Here is an 18,032-nt window from a genome sequence, read left to right on the forward strand (position 1 = left end):
GCCTCTTGAGTCATGCTTCAGTGGACTTTTTGGTAGCCCAACTCACCTGCTTTGTGAATTGACCTGCAAAAAATAATCTTTCATATATTTTTTTAAATTTTTAATTTTTTTTAGATATTTTAAAAATTGGTAAGGTATGTCGGATTAGCCCACAGACACTGATACGATCCACCTTTAAAAGTAAACCTTGACGCAATCTGTAATTTTGTGGCTTGTGCCCTTGGGGCTTGTCAACTTTCCAGGTCTAATTGGGTGTATCAAATTCATATTCAACCTCAAGAGTAATTAATTGGTTCTTCTCACTAGTAAAGACTAATTTTTAAAATCAAGGACAAGGGTTAATTGTATAAGCAATAAAACTATGTGTACCCACTTTGGGTACATAAATGTATACACATTTATATGTGTCATCATGTGATTGAATAATTTTAAATTAAAAATAAACAATAATCAATCATATGATGACACATATGAGTGTGTATATATTTGTATACTTAAAGTGGGTACACATAGTATTACTTTTGTATAAAAAAGAACTAGTGTATGGTGCGTTTGAGAAAGTGACAAATCGTTTACCTGATTAAATGGGCAAGTTGATTGCAATGTTTTTTAGATTTGGACAAAGCCTTGATTCAAATAGGGTTACAAGTTAATTAGTTGTCGGGCAAACAAAATTTTAAAATGAGTGATATAAGTATTATATAATCAAAATTTTAAAATGGATTTTAACTATATTAACGTCAACATAAAGGTTAGATTGGTCTAACTCAATAATTAAATTGTGACTTAATAAAATTCAATCAATTTATCTTTAAGGGGCGTTTGATTTGGGTAATGTTTTATTCTCAAAATAGAAAGATTACCTTAAAGATAGATTACTTAGAAAATTACTAGGTATAAATGATTACTATGTATAAATAATTATTGTGTTGGGTTAAAGGTAATAAAAGATTACTAATAAATTATTTTACTTAAATACCCTTGAATATAATTATTTTTAAATATTTTTTATATTATTTATCATATTAATTAAAAATAAATTTATTTTTGTCTCAAAAAATTAATAAATAATAATCTAATTATAATAAAATAAAGATTACTTTGGTAATCTTTAAATACCTAAGGTGAAGATGGTAATTAGATTACCACATATATTATTTATCACATCAACATTGATAATAGAAGATTACTGTAATATTTTATTGCTAATAAACTAAACAAAGGAATAAAAGATAGATTACCAAGGTAATCTTAAAAAACTGGAACCAAACGTCCTCTTAGTTCAATTTGATTAAATGGTTTTAACAAGTTTTAGCTATGACTAGTATTAAAGTTGTCGTTATTTTTCAATCGGATCAATCGATCTAGTATAGATTTTAAAACATCAGTCGCTTGTTAGCACATTTAAATCAAGTTTCATAAGTTTTGCAAATAAGATTTAGTAGTTCAAATCATTATTAGTATGATATAATTCATAATATATTTAGTATGATAAGATATAATATAATGAAAAAACAATACTTATTATAAAACATATAAAAAATTAGTATCATAAAGTGTATAAAAAATTAATGAAAAACTAATTTCAAATTATGAATTCAAAGGATAAGTTCTAACTTTTTTATTTTAATTGAGGATCCTAAACTAAAAAACAAATTTTGGAATTTAGATTTTTTATTAAAGGAGATTTAAGGTAGCCACAAACGTATTTAAGTTGTTTTGTTTTGTTGAAGAAAAAAAGTAGTGAAAGTTCAGTTTAATCAAAATAAAATATAAGAGTTTGTTCTTATGAACATGTGATCCAATGACAACTATTAAGTGGTATTCTATGGTTTTGAAGTTCAAGAGGTGTACACTGTGTTTCTCCAAACCTTGGGCGGAAAATAATGATTTACTCTTACTTTTCCATTGTAAGGAAATCTAAAAGGGGAAACATCCGTGCAAGAATTACACCAGAGACATATGCCATTGTTTTTCACTTAATTGATAAAGAAAAGATCAATGGTAACAACCAGGTCCTCGAATAAAACAATAATGGCAAATACAAAACTTGATGGATCATCCTTATCGAGATTCATACACATTTACCACAAATGCTAAACACAATATCATGTCTTTTTCACAATCCAGAGCATGAGATATAATTCTGACTGCAAAGAATGGATAATTTGTTTATAGAACCATTTTACTCCATACAGCAGTCAACAGAGACAACAAATAATGCCTAATAAGTGACCAGTTACGTCCTTAGAAAGTAGCAGAAGAGCCCATACTGAAGGGAGGATTGGCAATTCCAGTCAAATATCTAACTGCTTCTTGGTAACAAGTTTGCCAGAGAGGGAACCCCTTGGCTCCTCATTTCCTCTTGTGCACGTCTCATCTCTTCGGGGTCTATCAATAACATAACCGATTGATATAGTAAGTAGGAATACTGGAACCATTATCAATCAATGCATTATTATGTCAAGTCACCCAAATAACAAGTCATTAGCATACAGTTATTTCACATAATATGCTGTCTATATACTTTCTATGAAACTATACAACATCCAAAAAGCGCATGTCCCCACCACTAATACTATCAGCCCCCCGATGTTTCATGAGGAATTAGGAGAGGAAATTCAATATTCTTTATAAATCATAAGGATGTGTGCCCATTTATATCCTTAAAATTATAATCCTATTTAATAGAAAACCTAATTTACTACGGAAATAGCATCACAGTAAAATACATATAAAACTATAACCCGGAATCCTATTAGATTTTCTAATTAATTTACTCCTACCATTCTTCCTAAAAGTCAATAGTTTCGTGAGTTTTAGATCAAGAGAATGTACCATGTCAGAAAATTTCATTTTTTTACCATTAATTTAGCCCAACTTTATAATTCTGTAAGTTAAAAACAAAATCCAGGAAAAGTAAGCTAATCTCCAAGGGCTAAGTCAACTCACATAAAACCATTATAAACCAAATAGAGTACTAACCCATATTCTCCATTAATTTGGGCATTAAAAACACAACCACCAGCATAAATCCCACCATAAGACCCATTGGGCTTTTCACAACAGACATTATGGAAAATGGTTCCCTAATCTGCAAAAATGAAAATACAAGAAAACATGAGGCACAGCATGTATAATAATTCAGAACTAATTAGCATTGAGATGAATTGGAAAAGGTGAATAAACCTCATAATATTGCTCCTCTTGCAATGGCTCTAAAACCAATTCATTCAGGCCCCGCCTGTTTTCTGTCAATGCTGCCTGAACCTTGCCAGGGTTTCTGGCACTAACATCAACTCGAACCTAACTAATTTAAAAGAATTCAATCATATGAAAAATCTGATTTATTATAATCAAATGATCAAAGATTGACAGAATTTTATGGATAGAAAAAACCTACCGGGGAAAAGAAATAGCCAATTGCAGCCACTTCAATTAAATGAGTCCCTGCTGACATGTTATGGCTTAAAACATTAAGGAAACATAATGAGCTGAAAGAATAATCCACTAGCAGTCCCTTCATAATAATACAAATATTTACATGTAGGATTTAGAAAATACAAAATTAAAAAACAAAACAAAAAGGGTCCAAGCAAGATAAAAAGGATGATAATACAGATCGATGAACAGTATAAAGAACAAAAAAGAAAAATAGTGTTTTGAAAGGTGCCATGGTCAAGATCAAATTCAAGTATGGAAAAGAAAAACAGCAATAGTAGGATACAATGAGAAGTATCCATCAGGCCTCAGAAATGTTACACTTTGGCCACCATTGAGTATAACCTTGGCATTTGATATTTTTCCACCAGGTGAACCAAATGCTTTTATGCCCATACCTGCAGAATGCAATAATGATTTTGAATCACAAAGAAGACACAATAGGGGAATAACCAAGCAGGAAAGTACACAACACAACCATGATAACCATATACATTAAAAACCAAGCCACAGTCCAAGACTTAAGGGCAATAACCAAAATAATTGTTCTAAGATATTATCTCAACAAATATATCATTGCCATGTTGGAATCACCTCTTGAACAACACAGCAGCAGAGGCAGCTCCAGCATGTATTCACTAGACTAATTTACCTTTTTAGTATCTAGAGAATATATCCATGACTGAAGTTTTTTCAATTCTGTGGCCGAGAATAACAAATGAACAGCTTCTTAGCCACATTTATGATGTGCTGAAAATATTGCAGCATTTTGAAGAGGAAATTTAATACCAAAATTTGATGAATGTCTTTGTTACAGCCATTACATTCAAGGTGTACAGCAGGAGGCATGGTACTGCCACCAGGGGAACAAACCAGGGAGAAATTGTGGGGCTGGCTGCGATTTTTGAAGATTCCAAATGATGGGAGAAAAGACATTTGGGATGCACGGAATGGAGGCTAGAGAAATTGATTAGAGGGTTGATATAAAAAGGAGACAAAGGAGAGAGAAAGGGGCAAAGGAAAAAAATGTCAAGAAAATGGTGTGGGCAGCCTTTGGCCGAGGGAGGTCCTGGCTCCTCAAACTGCTAGATATCCATTTTGGTTTTTGTTGTTGCTTATTCTAATTGTAGAGAGAACCTTGTAATTATTGCTGTTTACTTGTAAATATGATTCAGTCAAGTGATTTTCCAATTTTTGCCTTAAACTGTGTTAATTTCTGAGTAACAGCGTTCCCTGTGCTTGTGTGTGTGTTGCTGATTGTGAGTGTTGGTTGGCTGGGGTGCTAAGAGTCTTCAAGAAGTGTACTGTGCTCACCGTATATAGGAACTGGCTTAGGGTCCTTCCCTCATAAGTAAAACGACAAAAAGCATATAAAATTTCACAATAGCTAACAAAATAAAAGGACTATTCACCAAGACAAGGAAAAAAGCATAAAAAGGCTCAACCAGCAACTACAAAGCAGTACATAAAGCTTAAATCTCTCTAACAATATGGGGATTCTCATCAATATTGCCTGCCTATTCAATAAAATCTCACAATAAACAATGTAACCTAAGTAGGATATATTAAAATATGAGAAAATTAACCCAAACTTTCAAATTCTATTTATCTATACTGAAGTAAAAGTAAATCGTTGTTAAAGCATACCTGGGATCTTCACCCTACCACTGATAGTGTAGCCATCACCAGACCTGAAAAAAGCAGAGAAATAACTATTTATATAAATGAAAGACGACTCTTCCTCTATTTGGTTTCCGAAAAAATTGATGTGCAGATATTTATCCGATCGTATCGAATTACATATATATAAAAACTATAAGTAATCACAAAGCAGGAATAAAGAAAGTGTACAGCTCGTACCGAGGAGAGAGTGCAAGGGCGGAAGACATAAGAGAAAGGCCAAAGTGCATGAAAAGAATCGCAAGAACAGGTTTAGATCTAAAGGTGTACGCCATATTAGAAGAGATTTGCTGGAGAATCGAGTTCAACAGCTAACAATGAAAACTAAAAGAAGACTTGCTTTGTTTTGTTCTGTTCTGTTCTGTACTGTGTGATACAGTCCATTTTGGTTATATTTTATCATGAAATCTGGAACGTCGACTGGCCAAACCTCAATTGGATCGAACGTTGTCCATATTGTTGATATGGGCCTCGCTGGCAAACAGCCCTGTAGTAAATTATAAATAAACTTTAAAAAATTTTAAGATTATTGATAAACTAGGGGATTAAAATTAATTATTTTAATAGAGATGAATTAATCAGTCGCTTATATCTTTAATTCATATAAAAAACTTTTTCATTCATTGAATTTGAATTTTGTTTAACCCTAATATAATCAAATTCAAACCAAACAATACTACTTTGATTTGATTAAAAAATATATATCATTAAATCATAAATCTATTATTTTTAATGTCTAATCCAGATCTGAAAACATTATCACTTGTTTTAATATTTGCTCAAAATATTACACCTAAAAGAAATTAAAATTATATACGCACAAGATAAAAAAATGAATTTATATATATATATATATATATTTTTTAACAGAACAAACTGTTTACAGTTGCGGAACCTCTAAATTTCATTTACAAATTACACAAGTAAAATTCGTCCTTTATCCTCTCTTTTGAAACCCAATAACTCAAACTGAGGAAGAGTATAATATTAAATCAGACACAAGATAAAAGAAACAGGATTTGCCAGGTTTAGGAAATGCTATAATCCCAGCTTTTTTGAGAACCAGCCAGAAAGATTTGCTATTACAAATCCCGCAAAAACCTGCAACACAACATCAAAAGAGCCTTAAAATGTATATCATCCAGCTGCATGTAAAAGGTAATTGAGCTATTATAACATTGCTGTCTAACTTTGAATACACAATTTATCTCGGTTTTGTTTTCAGATTTTACAACCTAAAAGACGTTTAATAGTGTAGAACCTCATAAACTATTTAAACAATTTTCTTTTATCATTCATTATTGATGTGGGATTCCCAAACATATTCAACATTTTTTTAGTATTTTGTTTATATGAAATTTGTTTAAGAGTGTTTAAGCTACTCAGTGATATCGGCTTTTAATCCTTAAAAATGCAGTTCCCACGAGCTTAGCTAACGTGTGAACACACGGTTTACTAAATGAGAAGACATGGCTCTGAGTGTGTTTGTGTTGGTTCTATGGGGTAATGAAGTGGAAAAAATATCTTCATAAATTGTAATCTTTTCAATCATTTCAGAATATTAACATGCGAGACACGTCTTAATGATGATATCATGTACCTGAGCTGAGCCAAGAATATATATTGCTGAGTAGTGACGGCCATGAATCACCATGTCTGCCACCATAGCGAGTGGAATGGTGAGTGACATCCCCAGCGTGGCCACTAGTGGAGTGGTCCATACAACACATAGTGCCCTGGAGAGAGAGAGAGAGGAAAAAAAAAAAAAGGATAGATTTAGTAAGAAAATACAGATACCTATAGCACCAGTGTAAAAACAGATTCATTTGACATACCAAAAATAATCTGAAAGGACACTGCCAACAAGGCCATTGGCAATGACAACTTCATCCATTTTAGCTGAATGAGGCATCGTAAACTTGGGCTCGATTCCCAAGGCTGACAATGGCCAAACTAAAACAAAAATCAAGCAGACAAGTTGTTCGTAAAGAACTTAAAAAGTCGATCCAATAGGTGACACAAATGCATCAACAATATAGTTCTTACCCAGCCACCATAGAGCAACAAGTGTAAACAATCCTATATATCCAAACAGCTTTTGTACATCGACTCTTTCTCCTTCCTCCCCACAAAATTTCTTAAGAAGCACTGCATCATTAGGTTGTTCAGTAAAAGGTATCATCATACTTAGTATAAGAAACAAGAAGAAAAAGGACAATGAAATACATCAGAGAGACTGTATCTAGCCTGTGAATAGTCCATATGACATAGCTGAGAGAAGGCCAAAAAGATCTCCAACCAAAGAGCGTTTCCCATTGCTAAACACAAATATTTACAGTCAATGCCCAAAACTCATACATTACAAAGAGCAATCTAATAGAGAAGTATTTGAATGACAGGCAGCCAAAAATATGAGTAACTATAGATGCTCATAAGGGTCTGCTTTTTGAATTCCAGACGGAAACAGTTAGCAGTTTAAGCATATCCCCTCATATATTAGTAAATGGAAAGCCATGAAACATAGGCCGGGGAAAGTTGAGGGGTGTAGGGGAAGTTAATTAACCACAAGTTTTTCTTCTCAGAATCCAGAAACAAATAGCTAAGAACAACACAAAAATAATACATCAAGATGATGGTTAAGAAATAAAACACATTCTGAACTTGAGTTTACTAGAGCTGGGAAATTTGCTAACCCCTCACCCCTCTTTCTTCTTAACTATATTGACTGACAGCACTAGTTCAATGATAATAAGGAAAAGATAATTATCCAACACAGAAATTTTCCAAGATGCCATCAATTAGAAGAAGGCTTGTATATGTACAAGTTAAACATCAGCAATACGGTCCTCTGTTTCATTTAATTGCACTTAAAAAAATAGAAGCCTAATAAAAGGGAACTCAACATTATCTAGGCCTAGGGCTGGATTCACGTTGAGCTCGGCTCGGTTTACATATAGCTAAGCTCGAGCTCGAGCTCGTGAAAGCCAAGCTCGAGCTCGTGAAAGCCAAGCTCGAACTCGGTTCGAATTCCGCTCGGCTCGTTTTTTGTTATTAAAACGATATCGTTTTAATACATATTGGTTAAAACGACGTCGTTTTGTATCAAAATTTTTAATTGAAAAATTTCGCGAGTAGCTCGACCTTGAGCTCGTATATGGCTGGCTCGTTCGAGCCGAGCTCGAGCTGGAGCTAGAGCTTGAATGGGCTCGGTTCAAGTCCAGCCCTATCTAGGCCTAATTATAGAGATTGATAGAAAACTTACGCAGCAACACTTAATTGTGACTCATCAGCTGCCCAAGTTTTTCCAAGAGTAGTCATGGCAACACCAGCCATGCTGACAAAAACTGCAACTACTTTTGACACATTTAATTTATCTTCCCCCAGGAAAGCACCAATGAAAAGTGTAAACAGTCCTGAAGTTGATGATAACACTGTTGTACTTGCAACACTTGTTCGCGCAAGTGCTGCATTTGATAAATACTGACAAAAAAAAAAAAACCATTAGCAAGAATTTGTTAATACTGAATCATAACTGAATATAAACAGCAAGTTGCTTAGATAATTTGAACAAAAATACTTCTTCTTAAGGCAAAAGTATGCCTGTGATGGAAGGAATTTCAGAGGCACCATAGAATAGAAAAACGCATACAAATTACTGAAGCAAAGTATGTACAAAAAGCCAGTTAAACAAGGGGGCAGGCTCTTTGTTACTGCTTTTCAGAAAACCTACTCAAAACTCACAAGCAAATGCATATGTAAGTTAAATAAGTCCAGCAAGTAAGTTTGAAAATCATGCTTCAAGAATTTAGCTTTATTTTATTCAAAAACAAAAAAGGCATCCTAGTAATGTTTATCGGGTAATAAAATCCTGGAGATTTGCTGCAACACTTTAAAACAAATCTGCAATGTCAGCAATGCTGCTCTTGTTGGTTATTAGGCCCAGAAAACTTTCTGTTACATGCGCAAAAACATTTAAAAAGCACGCAATACTATGTGTACCCACTTTGAGTACACAAATGGATGCACATTTATGTTGTCATCAAGTGATTGGGTGTTACTTTATCCTTAATTCAAAATCACCAATCACATGATGACACACATAAAATGTATGTCTATTTGTATATTCAAAGTGGGTACACATAGTTTTGTTATTAAAAAGCAAAACATGGTGGAAGGCTACAATGGTATTACGTGTGTAATGACAATAATGTTACAAGTAGTAGTTGATGAAAATTGAAGATTGCCCAAATTGAAATTCAAAAACAAAGAATAATCCACAAAAACTGGTGAAAGTAGAAAATTACCTCTGTTAAAAACCAGATAGGAGCAATATAAAATCCAAACTTCATAACCTCACTGGTTGTAAGCTCTTTATGTGTGTCATCTTTGAGTTTGGAAACCAATGGCAATCCCTCCTCATGAGATGATAAGTCCAGTTCACTGTCCTTTCTAGTGTAAGATCCTTGAAGCTCCATTTCGAAAATTGTGTGCCTTGAAGGAGAATCGAGAGCAGAAGAAGAACCATTCAGACTGTCTGCATCTTTACCACTTTTAGATAAGCGACGCTTTAGAAAATTGCATAGCCAATCTTTAATGAATGCCATTGGGAGGTACACTACCATGAGAGAAGCTCCCAGATATGTCACTACAAATGGCTGCTTGTAGTCGTTAAAAATACCCTGTTGAACGATATCAGTTAGCTTATACTAGCTTATTTGCATGTTTACACAGTGCATTATCATGCAAAAGGCAAAGAATTCGGCAGTTCTAAATATAAAAGAAATCAGAAAAAGAGAAAAAAACCTTTCTTTTAGCAAACCCATGAATAAAAATCCAGGTATCTCCATACAGATGACAGGATGACATAAGGAACATCATCTTACACCATACCAATGAACGAATCTCAGTCATAAATTCCAAATTAGATGAAACTTTTGGTAGCACATGTAGTAATTCTCACTTGAAGATATTGAACTGCATATTCTAGTATAATACATTATGGTAGAGAAGATTGGATAGCTTAAGCCCTAATCTTTCATTACAGAATAACAATCACTTCAAATAATTACCTACCCTTTCAAGCGCTGAGTTTAAGCAATAAAGCATATCAATAGAAGTAAACACAAATTTGTCCAAGATAAGGTTCAATTTATTTCTTTTTCAAGTCCCAATTTAGTTTTGACAAAATTTCTTTTTTCAAATTCTTATTACACAAACAAAACAAGTAGATTCAGATACATACAACCGAATTCCTTGTTCATTATCAAGTTCTACACTAGTAAGCAATAAGTAAGCTACAAGTCAACCAACCCAGAATAAAAAATCTAACAACTGAGGTCCTATAAACCCAATTCCAACCGATCATTTTGACATAAAATAAATAAAATTTACCGTAAACAGAACAAATATAAGAAAAAACTGACCTGGGTGACTTCTGCAGAGGTGACCCATATTATAACAACAACAGCTATCAAGAACAAACCAGCTCTGTATCTCCAACTCATTATAAAATCAAACAAACAAGCAAATCAAACCACAAACAAGAAAAAAGATCTGTTATTCCTTTCAGATCTTTGAACTTGTAAACTTCAATTACTTTTCACTCTGGCCCCTCTGCCGACATGTAACGTTGTATAACTTGACTTTGGTGAGATCTCAACTCCTGCTAGCGTGTGCTTTAATTCTTCAACGATATATAATTAGCTTGGACGGCTGGTTGTTGCTGGTTGAAGAATAACAATGCCCAAAAAGAATAAGGGAAAATGTGGGGAGTGGGAGAGGAGAGTATTGTATTTATTGCAAATAATAATAATAATAATAATAATAATAATAATAATTAATAAAATAATTAAATAATAAACAGTTTCTTACACTGGTCCGTCTCTATCTTTGGATCCAAATTTGCTGTGCACATAGTCACACACACGTCCACATTATTTGGCTGTCCTTGAAGCCAGTCTAATCATTTCTTAAATTTAATTTTCTGGGTTCCTCCTTTTTATAAATTAAAAAAAGTAGTTGATCGGAATGGAAAGGGTAGAGCTCAAATTCGTTAAGCTCCTCCAAAATGGATTTGAATATAATTTGGTTTAAAAAGAGTTGAATTTGAGTTTGATTAGTTTAAATTGAGTTACGTTTGATACTATAACTAAATTAAAGTATATCAAAATAATATATTAAAATTTGTTAAAATAATAATATAAATCAATTTTTATGCTTATATATTAGTTAAAATAATATTGTTTAACTTATTTAAATCAATTTTTTTTAAGTTCACAAGTTAATAAATCAAACACATTAAAATTTGTGTTTAATAATATAAAAACTTATAGAGTAGAGTTTGAGTTTATTTAAAGCCCAAATCAACTTAATTTAATCCCACCCTTAGGTTTAGTGTTTGATTTAAACAAGTAGAATTTAAACGGAAAGAATCTCAAACTTAAATTCGAATCAAATTGATTTGAATCCAGAGTTAGTAACTTTTTTTTATGACAATTCTTTCTTTTTTAAGGGCTTTCAATTGTTTCTCCAACAACCTTATTAGTACCTTGGGTTTTGAGCTAGGCTTTTAAAATTCAAACTAAATTGAAAACATAAAAAGAAAGTGGGATTCCTTAAAAAAAAATAATAATAACCATTTGTGATTATAAATTGATTACAGTCCACTTAATTTCTCAATTACTATAAAGCATTGTTATGAATCACCTTCATGACTTTGTCGCAATTGTAAACATTATAGATGAATAATAATAATATTTATCGAGTTAAAAAAACAATATAGCCTTTTTCAACAGTGACAATTTGAGATTTAGCCATGTGAAGGAGTTGAACAATCAGAATGAAATCTAGTCATTTAGTAATCAAATTCTCTTGTCCCGCCACTTCTGCAGAAACATAAAAAGATCATCAACTTGATGCCCTTCAGACTCTTATATATACTGTTGTATATTCATGGAAAAACAAAAGCCAGCCTGCCAAGCTTGCTAATGGAGTCTCAAATGTCAAAGCTCATCAGATTTGGCAACCATAATAAACAATCCTTACTACAGCTAACTTAACATGATGACTAAATACAAATTTCAAGGTGAAGATCCCCATAGAACTTCTGCAACAATTGTGGCTGACTCTGCTTCAGAAACTGAGGCCTCTCTCACTCTTTTAAGTATTTCCAGTTTGATTTCTTTTTTCTCCTTCTGACTCAACCCTTCTCCTACTTCTACTTGCACTGCAAATCTAGCTACACAGTTTGAAAATGGGCAATCGTGTATGGCTATTTCCTCTTCAGACTCAGACTCCTCCATTGTTGTGCCAGATTTTGCATCTGCTTCTTCACAAATCACCACACTCTCATTATCAATGAATTCATCTTTTTTCATCAATCTTTTTCCATGTTTTGATCTTTGCAACTCCATGAGCTTATGAATCAAATCCTGTGCTAACATTGCTTCAATCACTTCTCTTCTTCCAAAATATGCAATTTGGCAAATGCAATCAATTGCTGCAACTTTAATAGACAAGTTTTCTGAGTTCAGAAGATTTATAATATTTGGGATTTCTCCCCTTGAGTGAATTTCATCAATCAAAGGACTTCTGATTATACTGATGAGTGAACTTAGAACTTGAATGGAACAACTAGACTCCATTGATATCAAGTTTTGAATTATTGAACCCATTAACACAAGCCCCACAAACACATTTCTATTAAAGCTAGCTAAAGCTGCAATAGCAAGAGCTGCATGCTCTCGAACTCTCTTTGAACAAGAAGAGTCACAAAGTAACATTTCAAGAACTGAGAATACCTTTGCCTTCAAAATCAAGTCTTGAAAATCTCTATCGAAACCTTGTGATGAAACCCGCTTAGTAAACTCAATCAACATTTTCACTTTCACTTTCTCCTCCACAGTCTCTGATTCTTCAAGAATCTTCACAAGCTTTTGAACACTTTCTCGATCAAAATAAGCCTGAATTTCAGCCTCAATCGCATATGCAACTTGGGAAATTTTGTAATTGGTAACTTGGCGGTGAAGGAGGGATTTAAGGCCATAACCTTGACATTTTTGAAGCTTTTCCAGGAGGGTTTTGAGGTTGCTAAGAAGCTGACAGAGCTTGGAAAGATTTGAGTTCGTTGAGAGAAGAGACTGGCTTTTTACATGGAGGTCTAACAAAAGCTTCGCGGATTCATCATGGGGGTTGTTTGATGTGAAAATGGGGTTGTTTTGTAGATCTTTTGAAGCATTTTTAAGAACTTGAAGTAATTTTGAGACGTCGTCATCTTCTTGATTCTGAGATTGGTCCATGTTTCTGCTTAGATCGTAAACATAGTGAATAGGATGTCTCGGGTGGGAGGAAGAAACAGACTCATCTACCAGTCTTATCAAAATATCGAGATACCAACCTATCAAACACTATCACGACTCACGAGGCCCGCCGCATCATTCCAACAAACAAGAACTCTCTGTATCAATATGATTAGTAGTTTCTTTCCTGGAAACTTCCCAATTTTTCTCAATGTTTTAATGCGGTCCGGGCCTTGACCCTCTTAAGGGCCGGTGTCTAGCTCCAGTCTAAGTCTTTTTTAAAATTCGACCCGTCGCAACATCAACATTTTATAAATATAAGTTGGGCTATATGCATTTATATAATCAAAATTAATTTTAATATTAATAATTATGAATGGTATTTTAGAGTGATGTTAGGTGTATTTTTAATAATTAATTAATTATATAATGATATATTATTATTAATATTTAAACTAATATTTATTATAATTATATATAATTTTATTTTTAATTTAAAATTAATCAATTATATAATAATATATAACTGAATTAACTTAGGGTGAAACATTGTAATGTATGTACAAGTCATGTTTATTGAAATCTTCCCAATTTTCTCATTATTACCATTAAATTACCTTGACCCAACAATTGAATCACAAACTGATGCAGTTGTCCAATTCGATCATAGATTAAGGTAATCTGATAAAATATATTCAAGTTATAGTTGATATGAACTAAACTAGCTATTAGATCCCGACCGAACTGGTTGGTCCGTTGGGTTTTCAACTGATTTTTCTAGAGTATAAATATAAAATCTAGGACAAGCAAGATTGTTAGAGCGTAGCTGGACTTTTTTCGGTCTTCAGAAAAAAAATGACTTAGCATGGGCTCTACATGAGCTCACCTTTCATGGTTTCAGGATCCACTGTGACTAAATTCTTCATTCGAGGGTGAGCTGTTGGATGAGAGCTTATTAAAAGTTAACGTATAACAATTCTGACGTTACGATCCTATAATCCAGAAGCTTAATCGGATCTAAAGTTACCGATTCAGCGAGTCTGTTGTCCAGGTCCCTGGTAATGTACACTACCCAACGTCATTCCCTCCTATCTTACGCTTTCCAGGTTCATATATAAACCATCCAGTTCAGTTTCCCACCAACCAAACATCTCCCTCTACTACACAGTACCATTCAAACACTGCAGTAATGTTAGAGTCATCGTTTCATCAACGCCTGCTGCTCTCTGTACTTTTATTTCTAATAGTTATCTCAAGTGTTGAACAGGGCAGTGCGAGGATCACAAGTAGTTTTGTTCGTAATGAATGGCCAGCTGTTGATATGCCTCTCGATCATGAAGCCTTTGCCATTCCCGAAGGCTACAATGCGCCACAGCAAGTAAGAAATATCAGTTTCGTTTAAGTAAATGGGAGGCCGTGTAATGCATTATTTAAATTTTATTTATATATGGGTGTAGGTGCGAATAACGCAAGGGGACTATGAAGGAAAGGGTGTAATAATTTCATGGGTTACACCAGATGAACCAGGGTCCAATAAAGTGCAGTATGGCAAGTCCAAGAACAAATATGAGTTTACTGCTGAAGGGAGAGTCACAAATTACACCTTTTACAAATATAAATCTGGTTACATTCATCACTGTCTTGTTGACAACCTTGAGGTGAATATTTTGAACTGTTTGTTAGGCATGTTATGTCAATAAAACCTGAATTTGTTGCAGTCTCTAGTCTTCCTCTCCCGAAATATCCATGACGGCTTTCAATAGTAAAGTTGTAAGTTGTTGTGTTAAAATTTTGATGGGAGGCCTGTGAAGTATATTGGGTTATCTTTATTAATCAAAGTCTAAATTTAAGCTTTGATAGTATTATTCAATTACCGGTTTTAATAGTCAATTTTCTAACAAGGCAGTTTCTATAATGAATTTTTCCCCTTTTTCATTTGATATTCTTGTCAAGTTTTATGCTAACATTTGTAGTATTGATTTCTGGCCTCATTAGTATGACACAAAGTACTATTACAAGCTTGGAGCTGGCGAGTCTGCTCGTGAATTTTGGTTTCAAACACCCCCAAAAATTGATCCAGATGCTCCTTACACTTTTGGAATTATTGGTAGATCTTCATCTTCCCGTCCTTGCACATTCTTAAAAGCAATAATTAGTTTCATTTTCTTTTATTTTCAGAGTCTTAACAGGATTTTTATAATTCAGGTGATTTGGGTCAAACTTACAATTCTCTTTCCACTGTGGAGCATTGCATGCAGAGTGGGGCACAGGCTGTTTTATTTGTTGGTGATCTCTCTTATGCAGATAGATATAGATACAATGATGTTGGCATTAGATGGGATTCATGGGGCCGCTTTGTCGAGCGAAGTGCAGCCTATCATCCCTGGCTTTGGTCTGTTGGGAATCATGAGATTGAGTACAAGCCATTCATGGTAATTCCAATATGAATTCAATCTTGAGCTATTTTGACTCTATGCTTCTCTGGGTAGTATATGATTTGACTCTTCTGTAAATATGTAATTTCCAGGGGGAAGTCACTCCATTTAGATCTTATCTACACAGAATTGCTACACCTTATCTGGCTTCAAATAGCAGCAGTCCATTATGGTATGCTGTTAGACGAGCATCAGCTCATATCATTGTCCTCTCCAGCTATTCTCCATTTGGTAATCTCTCTTTAATTTAGATCTATACAAATCTCAAGTTCGAAGTAAATGCAGGCCACCCTTGTCAAGTTCTTGTTTTGCTAATGCTAGTTCATGCCTTTTTGGATCAGTGAAATATACACCTCAATGGCGTTGGTTGGCAGAAGAGCTAACAAGAGTAGACAGGGAGAAGACACCGTGGCTTATTGTGATCATGCATGTGCCCATCTACAATAGCAATGTAAAGCACTACACTGAGGGTGAAAGCATGCAAAGCGTTTATGAGAGCTGGTTTGTCAAGGCCAAAGTTGATTTCATATTCGCTGGCCACGTTCATGCCTATGAAAGATCAGTAAGGATATCTTTTCCTTTCTGTTTCCGAAAATTTTCTCTGGGTTCAATCAAAGGTCTAGATTTTTTTCTAGTGGAAGGAGTACTAATCAATTTAATGTAAAATTTCCCAGTATCGCATCTCCAGTATACACTACAATTTATCAAGAGGTGACTGGTATCCAAAACCTGACAAATCAGCTCCAGTGTATGTAACAGTTGGAGATGGAGGAAATCAGGAAGGTCTTGCTGCGAAGTAAGAAATTTTTTACTGTATAAAGCTTAACAAATTAGATTTGAGTTGAAGTGCAAGTCTACTGATATATGCAACTTATTATTAGGTTTATAGACCCTCAGCCTGAGTATTCTGCTTTCCGCGAAGCCAGTTATGGTCATTCTACATTGGAGATTAAGAACAGAACTCACGCATTCTACCACTGGAACAGAAATGATGACGGAAAGAAAGTACCAACTGATTTTGCAGTATTCCTCAATCGATACTGGTATGTTTCTCTTTCTCACTTAATTGGCAATGTCTCTTGAACCTCTTGACTAACCACAAATGGTAGAAACTACAAAATCTGTAAACTTGAAGCACCATTAATTAAGCAATATTATTCTTAGGGCCTTGAAAATAGTTATTGGCAAACCCAACACTGACCTCCCCTTAACCAGGGAGTACCACTCAACAAATATCTCCCCTTAACCAAGCCAACGGGGGAGTAAAGAAGGCGAAACCTTTCCTCAACTAAGAAACCAAAGATTGAGATTTTACCAAAGTTGGAGTTGGAATCACATAGACCAGTATCTCCCCATGGACTTTGGATGAAATTCTTCTGAAATCTTGGACTCTAATACTATTTGGCGGGTCTCCAAAAGTACTATTGGATCTCTTCTATCTCAAAAGCTAGTTCAAATGATGAAGTTTTCCCTCACATTTATGTACCTATACCTAACAAAATTCCCAGCCAATTTGGGATTCTTAACAATTATTAATATGCTCGTTATCAATGCTAAAATAGGAACATGCATCCACGTTCAATCCGAAAAAACTAGAAAGATTTGGGTGATTGTCAGTGTACCCTAATGAAAATAATTCATTGAAATTATCTGTCACTCAAGGCATGACATCTACTAGCTGGAATAATGGATCATGTTTATTTTTCTATTTCCCTTATTTCAGCTGTTTGCAGTACTAATACTATCATAATAATACCTTCTCATCAAACTTTGTGTCGACAGGGCTGGCAAACTGCAGAGTAGAAGATTCAAGAAGATGAAGAATTACCTCAGGTCTGTAACAGAAAATAATCGTTGAAACCAGTTGAAGTTAAAATAGTTTGTTCGCGAATTTCGCCTATCTCAGTATGCAGATGCCAGAGGAGCTGCCTAATTTTCGTTGTGGATTGGCCTGTCCAGATGCAGGGGAATGAAATAAGGCATGTTTAATGTCTAGTGAGTCTGCACCAAATGGTTTTGTAATAGCGTCATTGTCGATGATAATGGTGACTGATGTTGAAAACTCAATGAAATAATTTTTTTTCCTGGAATGTCTGCTTCCTTCTATCTGTTTTGCTTCATCCAAACATTTCAAAAATAAATAAATTTGCCATATACAGAAGTAAATATTCTAAAATTC

At 34.1% G+C, this 18,032-nt stretch overlaps 3 protein-coding genes across 4 annotated transcripts; 1 reads left to right on the forward strand and 2 right to left on the reverse strand.

Annotated features, from left to right (window-relative positions):
• Positions 1–2,002: 2,002 nt before the first annotated feature.
• On the reverse strand, positions 2,003–5,494 carry LOC123195226 (ER membrane protein complex subunit 7 homolog). 2 transcript variants are annotated; one of them, XM_044608881.1, is made up of 7 exons: positions 5,293–5,494; positions 5,089–5,132; positions 3,728–3,839; positions 3,404–3,467; positions 3,190–3,306; positions 2,986–3,094; positions 2,003–2,391 (listed from the first exon to the last, which is right to left on the reverse strand). In XM_044608881.1, exons 1-7 carry the CDS (start codon positions 5,394–5,396, stop codon positions 2,306–2,308), a joined length of 636 nt encoding a protein of 211 aa, XP_044464816.1. In that variant the 5' UTR covers positions 5,397–5,494; the 3' UTR covers positions 2,003–2,305. The 2 variants fall into 2 exon arrangements, with proteins under 2 accessions (XP_044464816.1, XP_044464817.1); XM_044608882.1 differs by having other exon boundaries at positions 5,302–5,493.
• Positions 5,495–5,946: 452 nt separating this feature from the next.
• Positions 5,947–10,906, reverse strand: LOC123195229 (uncharacterized vacuolar membrane protein YML018C). The gene is made up of 8 exons (XM_044608886.1): positions 10,545–10,906; positions 9,426–9,800; positions 8,384–8,601; positions 7,369–7,439; positions 7,168–7,269; positions 6,957–7,074; positions 6,722–6,857; positions 5,947–6,222 (listed from the first exon to the last, which is right to left on the reverse strand). Exons 1-8 carry the CDS (start codon positions 10,623–10,625, stop codon positions 6,160–6,162), a joined length of 1,164 nt encoding a protein of 387 aa, XP_044464821.1. The 5' UTR covers positions 10,626–10,906; the 3' UTR covers positions 5,947–6,159.
• A 3,671-nt stretch (positions 10,907–14,577) lies between these two features.
• On the forward strand, positions 14,578–18,029 carry LOC123195228 (bifunctional purple acid phosphatase 26-like). The gene is made up of 9 exons (XM_044608885.1): positions 14,578–14,796; positions 14,876–15,076; positions 15,414–15,525; positions 15,624–15,850; positions 15,946–16,084; positions 16,195–16,415; positions 16,528–16,649; positions 16,735–16,896; positions 17,636–18,029. Exons 1-9 carry the CDS (start codon positions 14,608–14,610, stop codon positions 17,709–17,711), a joined length of 1,449 nt encoding a protein of 482 aa, XP_044464820.1. The 5' UTR covers positions 14,578–14,607; the 3' UTR covers positions 17,712–18,029.
• Positions 18,030–18,032: the final 3 nt, after the last annotated feature.

This window comes from Mangifera indica, chromosome 13 (genome assembly GCF_011075055.1).
Source record: "Mangifera indica cultivar Alphonso chromosome 13, CATAS_Mindica_2.1, whole genome shotgun sequence".
Classification (NCBI taxonomy): Eukaryota; Viridiplantae; Streptophyta; class Magnoliopsida; order Sapindales; family Anacardiaceae; genus Mangifera; species Mangifera indica.